This window comes from Salvelinus namaycush, chromosome 34 (genome assembly GCF_016432855.1).
Source record: "Salvelinus namaycush isolate Seneca chromosome 34, SaNama_1.0, whole genome shotgun sequence".
NCBI lineage: Eukaryota > Metazoa > Chordata > Actinopteri > Salmoniformes > Salmonidae > Salvelinus > Salvelinus namaycush.
Genome location: NC_052340.1, coordinates 12,682,650 through 12,694,678, shown reverse-complemented (window position 1 = coordinate 12,694,678; position 12,029 = coordinate 12,682,650). Strand labels below are relative to the sequence as shown.

General features: G+C 48.0%; 1 protein-coding gene across 1 annotated transcript in view; it reads left to right on the top strand.

Moving 5' to 3' along the window:
* The window catches only part of LOC120028690 (MAP/microtubule affinity-regulating kinase 4-like), a 62,326-nt gene that overhangs the window by 44,209 nt on the left and 6,088 nt on the right, over positions 1 to 12,029 (top strand). The window contains exons 6-15 of the mRNA XM_038973918.1: positions 139 to 209; positions 439 to 495; positions 697 to 933; positions 1,297 to 1,416; positions 1,517 to 1,616; positions 2,249 to 2,358; positions 2,934 to 3,117; positions 3,401 to 3,627; positions 4,375 to 4,481; positions 7,835 to 8,104. Of these exons, the coding sequence (XP_038829846.1) occupies positions 139 to 209; positions 439 to 495; positions 697 to 933; positions 1,297 to 1,416; positions 1,517 to 1,616; positions 2,249 to 2,358; positions 2,934 to 3,117; positions 3,401 to 3,627; positions 4,375 to 4,481; positions 7,835 to 8,104 (1,483 nt within the window). The remainder of the gene's footprint in view (positions 1 to 138; positions 210 to 438; positions 496 to 696; positions 934 to 1,296; positions 1,417 to 1,516; positions 1,617 to 2,248; positions 2,359 to 2,933; positions 3,118 to 3,400; positions 3,628 to 4,374; positions 4,482 to 7,834; positions 8,105 to 12,029) is intronic.

Below are 12,029 nucleotides of genomic sequence, written 5' to 3'. Positions count from 1 at the left end.
GGGGTCTGCGGGTTATGAATCAACTCGTGCATCACTAATATACAGTATAAGTGCCTCAATTACACACTGTATTCAACCAGACGGTGTTGTAAGCCTGATTCTCTGTCTGTTGATGTGGTTTTTTTCTCTCTTCCTCAGGTGAAGTGTTTGACTACCTCGTGTCCCATGGGAGAATGAAAGAGAAAGAGGCGCGGGCCAAATTCCGTCAGGTGAGATGTGACCAAAAATGTATAATCACAACAAAACCCAGTGAATGGTGCTAAGTTGGCCTGAATTACATTGCAAGCTTTATTATAAGTTTGTATGTGTCAGTCTATGTGTTTGGCTTTTTTTGCTGTGACTTGTCTCACTCCCCTTCTTTCTCTGTCTCTCATGCTCCCCCCCCCCCCCCCCCCCTCCTCCCCCTCTCTCTATATATATCTATATCTATCTATCTAGATTGTGTCTGCTGTACACTACTGTCACCTGAAGAACATTGTTCACAGGGACCTTAAAGTACGTGACCGGTTCAGACCTGAACCCCTTTTCATTGTCCAAAATGACAACCACTCATTGATATTAAGTATACCATTATCAATACATTAAAAAAAAGTCAAACACTGATAATCTCTTTCCTGAAATGAGCATACAGACTCAGCCTGAACTGAACAGACTCTCAGTCCTTAAAAGCTGCGCTATCTTCACCCGTCTCTGCAGGCTGAGAACCTCTTGCTGGATGCCGACTCCAACATCAAAATCGCAGACTTTGGCTTCAGTAACGAGTTCACCATGGGCAACAAGCTGGACACATTCTGTGGCTCCCCTCCCTATGCCGCACCGGAGCTGTTCCAGGGGAAGAAGTACGACGGGCCTGAGGTGGACATCTGGAGCCTGGGGGTCATCCTCTACACGCTGGTCAGCGGATCACTGCCCTTCGACGGGCAGAACCTCAAGGCAAGACACCCCCGCAGCGCAGCCAAATGGCCTTTACTTTGTCTGAGTCTGAAATGGCACTCTATTCCCTAAATAGGGCACCACTTTTGGCCCGGGCCCATATGGTGTGGTCAAAAGTTGTGTACTATATGGGGAATATGGTGCCAAATGTGACATGTTGGATACTAATGCTGCCTGTGGTACTGAAGGGTTTCGTGCTGATTACTTCATGTTCACATTTTATTTTCATGTTCAGTTAATCAAGAGAAGGGACACATTGTCTTTTAGTCCCTTTGCCATTATTATGTCTCATGTTTTTGTGTAACGTTATATAACGTTGTGTGCACGTTTTGTGTAACGTTATCTGTATGTGTTGTTCCCCAGGAGCTGCGGGAGCGTGTTCTGCGGGGGAAGTACCGCGTGCCCTTCTACATGTCCACCGACTGCGAGGGCATCCTGCGCAGGTTCCTGGTGCTCAACCCCACCAAACGCTGCACCCTGGAGGTGAGGAGGGCAACGGCAGGCGGCACTCATCTTTACAGTACACGCAACCACTCACACCCTGTTTGTGCACTCTTTAACACATCGTTTTATCCCTGATTAGCAAATCATGAACGACAAGTGGATTAACTCTGGCTACGACGGAGAAGAACTGAAGCCTCATATAGAGCCCCTGGAGGACCATAATGATGGCAGCCGCATCGGTGAAATACCTCTCTATCTCCCCTCTACTCCCTACCTACATATCGTATTCTTCCCAAATTGCACCGTATTCCATTTTTAGTGCACTGGCCCCTGGGAGTAGTAGTGCACTGGCCCCTGGGAGTAGAAGTAGTAGTAGTGCACTGGCCCCTGGGAGTAGTAGTAGTAGTAGTGCACTGGCCCCTGGGAGTAGTAGTAGTAGTAGTGCACTGGCCCCTGGGAGTAGTAGTAGTAGTAGTGCACTGGCCCCTGGGAGTAGTAGTAGTAGTGCACTGGCCCCTGGGAGTAGTAGTAGTAGTAGTGCACTGGCCCCTGGGAGTAGTAGTAGTAGTAGTGCACTGGCCCCTGGGAGTAGTAGTAGTAGTGCACTGGCCCCTGGGAGTAGTAGGAGTAGTAGTGCACTGGCCCCTGGGAGTAGTAGTAGTAGTAGTGCACTGGCCCCTGGGAGTAGTAGGAGTAGTAGTGCACTGGCCCCTGGGAGTAGTAGGAGTAGTAGTGCACTGGCCCCTGGGAGTAGTAGTAGTAGTAGTGCACTATTGTAGGGAATAGGATGCTATTTGGGACACGGCCTTCCTCTTCTTTCTTTGAGCCTGTATCTCTGTCTAACGTCCCTCATCTCTCCGCTCGCCTTCAGAGGTGATGGTGGGGATGGGTTACACCCGTGACGACATCAAGGACGCTCTGACCACTCGGAAGTACAACGAGCTCACCGCCACCTACCTGTTACTGGGACGCATGAATGAGGTGAGGCACAACGAGACAACGTGTGTGTGTGTGGGAGAGAGAGAAAATCCTTCATCATTAATGCTTTCTGTGTTGCCCGGCTGCCTTCTCAGTGTTCCCCCTAAAATGTTGAGTTTTTTAATATATTTCTGCCGAGACACGCTCTTAAAGGGATAGGTTGAGATTTGGGGAATTAATTGCCAAAGTCTGGCACTATCCCTTTAAAATCAGTATATTTGTAGGAAACAGAGCAAGCAGTGGTGTGAATGAGAGCCACCGCTTGCTCCTCCTCATCTCCTTACAGTGCAGTGGCGCCACCAGTTACATTTCAGATGGTGTCAACATCATTTCATTTCCATGCATTTTAGAGTAGAATGTCCTTTTAAAAAGTCACCAGAAGTGACCTTCTCACAGTCGTTCTATACAGAAATCCCCCTCCGCTACCTTAGCCACCGCTGCTAATACAAATCCCAGGGGAACACCTGGCGTGCCAGTCTGCTACAATACGTGTGTGTGTCATGCCTGTGTGTTCACACTGTCCACAATCACCTGAGTTCTGATCCTAACGTGTGTGTTTCTCTGTGTGTGTGTGTCAGGTGGAGGGCAGTGAGTCTCGGTCAACCAGCAGTCTGAGCCTGGCGCGGGTACGGCCCAGCACCGTCACCAACGGCACCAGTAAACAATCCACCTCCTCCACCACCTCCGCCTCCTCCTCCCACAGCAAGACCACCCAGCGCAGCGCCTCCACCTACCACCCCCGCAGGAGGCACAGTGACTTCTGTGAGTGGGCTGTCTCTTAGTCTGCGTCCCAAAATGCACCCTATTGTGAGGTCACCGGTCGTGTGTGAGATCTTTATAATTTGTGCAGTCTATAATATCATAACATGCTGTTTATCCCAAACGACTTACAGTAGTCCATGCAGAAATGTACATATGGGTGGCCCCAGCAGAATTCAAACCCACAATCTTGGTTTTACAAGTGCCTTGCTCTACCAACTGAGCCACACAGGACCAGACTTTGATTCTCATGTCGTATCCTCTGCCCTGTCTGCCTGTTGTGCAGGCGGTCCAGCAGCGCCCCCATCCCACCCCAAGCGTAGCCCCAGCAGCGTGGCGGGGGCAGACAGGGAGCTGAAGGAGGAGGGGGGGCGCATGGCGTCCCGGAAGGTCAGCAGCAGCGTGGTGGGCAGCCGTTCCATCCAACCCCCCTCCAGCCCCATGGTCAGCAGCGCCAACAACCCCAACCAGTCAGAGATCCCCGACCGCCGCAAGGAGATTAACACCGCCACGGTGAGCACACACACACACACACATACTGTTACGTTCGTCTTGTGGTGCATGAACAGACCAAGGCGCAGCGGGTGATGAATACATAACGATTTATTTAAATGACAGACGAAACACGAAAACACTAGAACAAACTACAAAACAATAAACGAAGGCAACAGACCTGAAACAAACGAACTTACATATAGACGAAGAACGCACGAACAGGAACAGACTACCTAAAACGAACGAACAAACGAAACAGTCCCGTGTGGTAAACACAGACACAGGAACAATCACCCACAAACAAACAGTGAGAACCTCCTACCTTAATATGGTTCTCAATTAGAGGAAACGTCAAACACCTGCCTCTAATTGAGAACCATACCAGGCCACACATTAACCCAACATAGAAAACACATAACATAGACTACCCACCCCAACTCACGCCCTGACCAACTAAACACATACAAAACAACAGAAAACAGGTCAGGAACGTGACACATACACACACACACACACACACACACACACACACACACACACACACACACACACACACACACACACACACACACACACACACACACACACACACACACACACACACACACACACACACACACACACACACACACACACACACACACACACACACACACACACACACACACACACACACACACACATAGGCCATGTTCCAGGCTCTTTCTGAATTTCACCAAATCACAGTGAATGTGTTATCTAACTGTCATTCTCCCTGCCTTCCAGAACAACGTCCCAGCAAGTGCCATGATCCGCCGGAACACGTACGTGTGCACCACGGACCGGAACAGCACAGACAGGCCCTCCCTGCTGCAGAACGGCAAGGAGAACAGGTGAGCAGAGCGTTTGGGTTTCGTGTTTGTGTTTGAGCGTTGTACATGTGCTTCTACATTTGTTGAGTCCTTGAGAATAATAGCAGGGATACATTGACTTTGTCAACATTGTGTGCCTACATAACCTATAACCTATACCATAACACATACCTGTGTTCTGACTGTACTGGAGTGGTGGTTTTGTGTGTATAACATTCATTACGTCTCTTGACTAGGGGATAAAGAGCTTACTGGTATGTGCCAGAAGGTGGTGGTTATCATGTGACCTACGGTCCTAGCACTGGGGGAGGGGAGGGGAGGGGGAAAGCGGTGGCAGGCCTTGTCCCAACTTGACCAGCAACCGCCTTCTAGGCCCTGTCAATGCAATGCATCCGCCTTCTAGGCTCTGTCAATGCACTGCAACCACCTTCTAGGCCCTGTCAATGCACTTCAACTGCCTTCTAGGCCCTGTCAATGCAATGCAACCGCCTTCTAGGCCCTGTCAATGCACTGCAACTGCCTTCTAGGCCCTGCAATGCAATGCAACCGCCGTCTAGGCCCTGTCAGTGCACTGCAACTGCCTTCTAGGCCCTGCAATGCAATGCAACCGCCTTCTAGGCCCTGTCAATACAATGCCACACTAGACGGGCTGACGGGACACACACGTGCTAGAGCACACACAGTGCAGCCGCACAAACAAATACACCACCGCATACACACAATGACAAAATACACAAACCAACACACTCGGAAACAGACACAATAATCGTGCTCATACAGACCTGCATGCTGTCATACAATTACATGCTATGTATTACATAATCATGCATTACATTCTACACATTTTCAGTTCCTGCCCCTGGTCTCTTTTGCTTTGGGGCTCAGGTTGAGGGTAAATGATTGTGCTCTGAAACGGCTGCAAATCAACCAAAGGACTCTAATGTGTCTGCCCTACTCGGCCCCTCTCCCTGTGGGTGTGTGTCTGTCTATCAGAGCTCTGGTTATTTAGAGCGTTAAGTAAAGCGGCCCCAGGCCAACAGGGGCTCAGCCAGCCTAGCTAACCCGGCCAGTCAGGGAAAACTGTAGGGAGCGGGCCAAGGGGACGAGGGGAGGGGAGCTCTGCCAGGTGGATGAAATGATGCAGGGTTAAGGAGAGGGGGCTACTGCTGGACGTCCACAAGCCTCCAAGCAGATGGCTGAAATCTTCATTTTCAGTCTGTCGCTCTCCCTCAAGTCCTCTCCCTCAAGTCCTCTCCCTCAAGTCCTCTCTCTCTATCTCTCACCCTCTCTCTATATCTCACCCACTCTCTCTATCTCTCACCCACTCTCTCTATATCTCACCCACTCTCTCTATCTCTCACCCTCTCTCTCACCCACCTTCTCTCTATCGCTCACCCTCTCTATCTCTCACACTCACCCTCTCTCTCACTCACCCTCTCTCTCAATCTCTCAACCACTCTCTCTATCTCGCACCCCTCTCTGTATCTCTCACCCTCTCTCTGTATCTATCACCCTCTCTCTCTATCTCTCACCCTCTCTCTCTATCTCTCACCCTCTCTCTCTCTCTATCTCTCACCCTCTCTCTCTCTCTATCTCTCACCCTCTCTCTCTATCTCTCACCCACTCTCTCTATCTCTCACCAACTCTCTCTATATCTCACCCTCTCTCTCACCCACCTTCTCTCTGTATCTCTCTCTCTCACTCACGCTCTCTCTCTCCATCTCTCACCCTCTCTCTCTGTATCTCTCACCTTCTCTCTCTGTATCTCTCCCTCTCTCTCTATCTCTCACCCTCTCTCTCAATCTCTCACCATTTCTCTCTATCTCTCAACCACTCTCTCTATCTCGCACCCCTCTGTATCTCTCACCCTCTCTCTCTATCTCTCACCCTCTCTCTCTATCTCTCACCCTCTCTCTCTATCTCTCACCCTCTCTCTGTATCTCTCACCCTCTCTGTATATCTCACCCTCTCTCTCTATCTCTCACCCTCTCTCTCTCTATCTCTCACCCTCTCTCTCTGTATCTCTCACCCTCTCTCTCTGTATCTCACCCCCTCTCTCTCTGTAACTCTCTCCCTCTCTCTATCTCTCACCCTCTCTCTCTATCTCTCACCCACTATCTCTCACCCTCTCTCTCTGTATATCTCACCCTCTCTCTCTATTGCTCACCCTCTCTCTCAATCTCTCACCCTCTCTATCTCTCAACCACTCTCTCTATCTCGCACCCCTCTCTGTATCTCTCACCCTCTCTCTCTATCTCTCACCCACTGTCTCTATCTCTCACCCTCTCTCACCCGCTCTCTCTGTATCTCTCACCATCTCTCTCTGTAACTCTCACCCTCTCTCTCTGTAACCCTCATCCTCTCTCTGTAACGCTCACCCTCTCTCTGTAACTCTCACCCTCTCTCTCTCTGTAACTCTCACCCTCTCTCTTTAACTCTCACCTTCTCTCTGTAACTCTCACCCCCTCTCTTTTTAACTCTCACCCTCTCTCTGTAACTCTCACCCTCTCTCTCTCTCTGTAATTCTCACCCTCTCTCGCTCTGTAACTCTCATCCTCTCTCTGTAACTCACCCTCTCTCTCTGTAACTCCCACCCTCTCTCTCTGTATCTCTCACCCTCTCTCTGTAACTCTCACCCACTCTCTGTAACTCTCACCCTCTCTCTCTGTAACTCTCACCCTCTCTCTCTCTGTAACTCTCACCCTCTCTCTCTCTGTAATTCTCACCCTCTCTCTATCTGTCACCCTCTCTTTTTCTCTCTTTCCCTTTCTATTTCTATGCTCACTTTTCTTTTCTCACTTTTTACCAGCATACCAGTCACACCCCTCCCACATCCCCCTTTCCAGTCTGTCCTTCCCTCCTCCTCCCTGATCCCCCTCTCCCCCTCACAGTCTGTTTCCACCAAAGGCCCAGTTCTGATTTGGCCTCACCAGCCTTCTCTCTCTGTCTGCTGAAAGCCAACACAAGTGGATGCTCCTACCCTGGGACTCTGTAAAGGTTCACCATCCCTCTGCCAGATCCAAACTAACTCTAGCTAAAGCCTTTCTGGCTCAGATCGTTTGTCTCAACGATACATTAGAACGATGAGATGCCCTGTGCAAATGCTTTTTTTTAGGCTGGATCATGTTGTTGTATTGTATTGTTGTATGTTTTATTTATGTCATGTATTGATTGTTGCTGCCTTCTTGGCCAGGTCTCCCTTGATAAAGAGACTCTGGGTCTCAATGGGCTTTTCCTGGTTAAATTAAGGTTAAATAAAGGTTAAAAAAATAATAATACATTATGAACTGAGCACCTCACTGTTAATGATTGAGTGATGGATGAACGGGATGATGATCTGATTGTTTTGTCGTTTCTGCTTTCTCCTCTCTCAGCTCCATGTCCCACCGGCTGCCCCCGGCCTCACCCTCCACCCACAGCATCGCTGGGGCCTCGGGGACCTCCTCCTCTTCGGGCTCCCGCCTCACCCGGGGCTCCAGCATTCGCAGCACCTTCCACGGGGGCCAGCTGAGGGACCGGCGGCCTCCCTCCCACGCCCCCCCCACCTCCCCCACTCTGTCCCACGACGCCAGCCCCCTGCCCCACGCACGTACCCGCGCCACCTCCAACCTGTTCAGCAAGCTCACCTCCAAGCTCACCCGCAGGTAAGAGGAGAGTGAAGGAAGTGTGAGGAAGGCCTCAGCTTTAGCCCCCCCAGTATAAGTATGACAACACTTCTAGGTTAGTCAATAGTGAGGGTAGAATTCTTAGCTTGAACCCTGTTGACGGATATTGAAGGAATTTCAGTAGAAACATCAGAAGTGTAAGCAATCCTAGTCTAAACAGCTGAAAGGGACAGGCAGCGTGAAATTGGGAGGATTCTAATAGATGTTAGTTCTAATTATGCGATGCTGCGCGCGACATTGTGAAATTCAACACTCGTCAGGGATAGCGACTGCAGTTTAAGCAATTAGATCAAATAAAGATCATACTACGGTCTAGCAAGGACAAGGATTACTGTGAGCGTTTGCTCCTGTTATGCCCCCGTGTTATTTTAAGTGTGAAAATCTGGGGAGCTCTTTGTTTAGCGAAGCCCAGTAAACTGCTCATCAGTGTGAACTGATGGAGACAATCAGGCCTGATAGCATAAATGAGACTAGCGTGTAGTAGAGGCCTGTATGGGTCCAACAAGTTAGACGCGTTCCGAAATGGAAAAATGCAAAAATACATTTTTCAAATAAAGAGACCCGTTCCAAACGGACCCGAGGACAACTAGACCCTTTCCGTATAGACCTGGTCGGATCCAGACCCGGTCCGATCCGAGTGAAAGAAGCAGCAGAAAAGTCAATTTTTAACCTACTTTATTAACCGGAAGTGATAAAGCGTGAAGGAGAGGAGGTAGAGAGAGGTGACGCTCTAGCAGGGGTCGTGCTGTGTGTAGGCTACTGTGAGTGTGAGTGAGTGACACGGGAACAGGGAGGAGCGAGGGAGAGGAGAGAAACGGCAACCAACCAAGCCAACTCGCGCTATAGTAGACTAATAGCTTCCATAGCTAGGTTATTTATCATCCAAAATGTTTACGTAGTACCTGTCTTGACTGCATCAAACCGGGAGAAGCTAGTTAAGCTAGCAGCTAGCTAGGCTAATTGGTGTTGCATGCTATTTCTCGTCCCACAGTTACAAACAACAACAACTCCATTCAGAATATAAATTAGCTGCCTACCTGTTGGCTCTTGGTCGTTGTAGCATATCCTTCTCCTTTAATTTTTAAATCCATCATTTTAATTCCATCTTCCATTGATTAGATATTTCCTAACCTTCGTCCCGAACAGAGGCTCTATGACTATAGCCTATTGTCGCTTTGATGACTTATGATTGACCAACAACAAGCTTACACGTGCCCCTCTCGTGAAAAGCAAAGAGTAGCAGCATCAATTATACAATTACTGTAGCAGTCGCGTTTGGATCTGTATGGGTCCTTCTGGAAAAGTCAGTTAAAATGACACATACCCGTGACAATCAGATCCGACCCAGACCCGTGACATAATTTAGAATTCTTGATCCGGAACCGCTCGGGTCCTGGATCGGGTCTCGGGTATTCGGATCCGTGAAGAACTCTAGCGTGTAGGCTACAGTGTAAGATAGTGTGTTAAGGACAATATAGTTAGGCAACTGTAGAGGAGGGCACACAAAGCCCAAGACAGGTGACAGTGACTTCCTCAATATGGAGGGCATTCGTCTTATCCCTAGAGACACAGCGGAGTCAGTAAGGTGTGTGTGTCTGGCCATCGGTACTCAGACTTACACTGCTGGAGGGTCCGAAATGCTTCTGACGTCCCCCTCTCTCACTCTCTCCTTAATCTGCATTGACTTTACTCAGGCTTACTTCCTCCTCTATTAACCACAGGCTTCAAACCCCCCACTTACCTAGTTCACATCTCCCTACTTCCTACTACACTCTCTCTCTCTCTTGGCTTCAAACCCCCCACTTACCTAGTTCACACCTCCCTACTTCCTACTACACTCTCTCTCTCTCTCTTGGTCTTGGCTGTTTTTTGGGGAGGTACTTAATGTTTTTTTCTGTTTCTTAACTACTTTGCTTTTCCTTGTTAACTTTACTTTTCCTTGTTAACTTTACTTTTCCTTGTGAACTTTACTTTTCCTTGTTAACTTTACTTTTCCTTGTTAACTTTACTTTTCCTTGTTAACTTTACTTTTCCTTGTGAACTTTACTTTTCCTTGTTAACTTTACTTTTCCTTGTTAACTTTACTTTTCCTTGTTAACTTTACTTTTCCTTGTTAACTTTACTTTTCCTTGTGAACTTTACTTTTCCTTGTTAACTTTACTTTTCCTTGTTAACTTTACTTTTCCTTGTTAACTTTACTTTTCCTTGTTAACTTTACTTTTCCTTGTTAACTTTACTTTTCCTTGTTAACTTTACTTTTCCTTATGAACTTTACTTTTCCTTGCCAATCAGCTGCAAACTTTTATCCTTCTTTTTTCCCCTTTATCCATATCTCTTTCTCTCTCTGTCTTTCTTTATCTGTCTCTCTATTTCTCTGTCTCTCTCGTTCTCTTTATTTCTCTCTCTTCTTCCTCGTAGGGTCAATCTTGACCCCTCTAAGCGTCCCAACTCAAACAAGTCCGTCTCGGGCTGCACTCTTCCGCAGGGATCAAAAACAGTTAGTAAGTTCTTCTTCCCATGTTTCTGGCTCCTTCTCTCTGCCTGCCTGTCAGTCTGTCTGCCTGTCTGCCAGTACCCCTCACCCTGTCTGTTTTCTGGGTTCAGTACAAGAGCGCACCCTAGAGGCCACAGGTGACACAGCATACCCTTGACAACAACAGAACAACAGCCAGAAAGGACCCTGCTTTCCAAAGGCTTTTAAAATGAGCGCAGGCTTATACATTCTTCTTGTATTTTCAGTTCAATTAAAAGCAATTGGTTAATGGATTTATTATTGTATGGATATCTACCAACTGATTGTGGCACTTCAAACAATAATACATGATTGGACATGAAACATTTCTTTATTCTTATCTTTGAAAATCAAAGGGGTCTGATGTGACTTTGGACTCTAAGGGCTGTTCTTTACCTTCTCCTAAAGCTTTAGGGTGCACCTCACCCTGATGACCTCACCACTCATTGTGCAGTTCTATGCCGTCCAGTTGTACTTTTGAACGCAGTTGTAAGACGGTGACTCATTTAATGAACTCCATATATTCCTTGCATTGTTAAAACACCATCAGTCTCAGAGCCAGTACTGTGAAGCTGTTTCAGTGTTTTTGGTTAAGCCTACCTACCTCTTTGCCACAACACAACGGTATCACAAAGCCAAGGGGGTACAGATTGGTAGAGTTTTGTTTGTAAGGAGCTGCTGCCATGCGTCCTTAGCATCGCTGACACTTTAAACCAGGATTAGTTGCTTAATAGAGCCTTTATCCCCCCTCTTAACGGGATCCTCTTCACAGTCCCAGCCAGAGGCACAGGCTTGTCATTCCTTATCCTCCCTCTCCACTACTCTCCACTCACCATGGGCTCCACTCACTCCCTCTCTCCCAGAGAGAGATTTGACCCAACATGGTAGCCCAGACACTATCCCACTGGCAGGTTTGTTTTAAGACACTCGACAGCTCAGATCTCTCCACTATCCTGTTAGATGGAGATTTTCTAGAAAAAAAGCTCTAGTCCTTTCAAGAAACGCCTAGTTTCTGGAATGGCATGTGGTTTGCCAGGTTCTTGGGGACGACATTTGAAATGGGAAGGTTACGAACATGGGCGACACTCTTTGTGGTGCTTGAACAGCAGCGCCCCCTTGTGTGTGTTAGATGGATGTGTAATGGGACATCTCAAAACCTGTCCATACTTTAGTGGTAGTAGACATTGGGCGAACACCATGTGCTTTCATATGCTTTTTGTCTGAATTTATGGTACACATGTTCTACAAACCCACATAAAATCCATCACAGCACAAGTTGTCCAGTTATGTCACGCATTGCAAGCAGTAGAAGCTTTCTAGTCTCTTGGCAGACACCCAAACCTGCCCCCAGCCCTTTCCTCTAAAATACCTTTCTAGTGTGGCTTCAAAGTG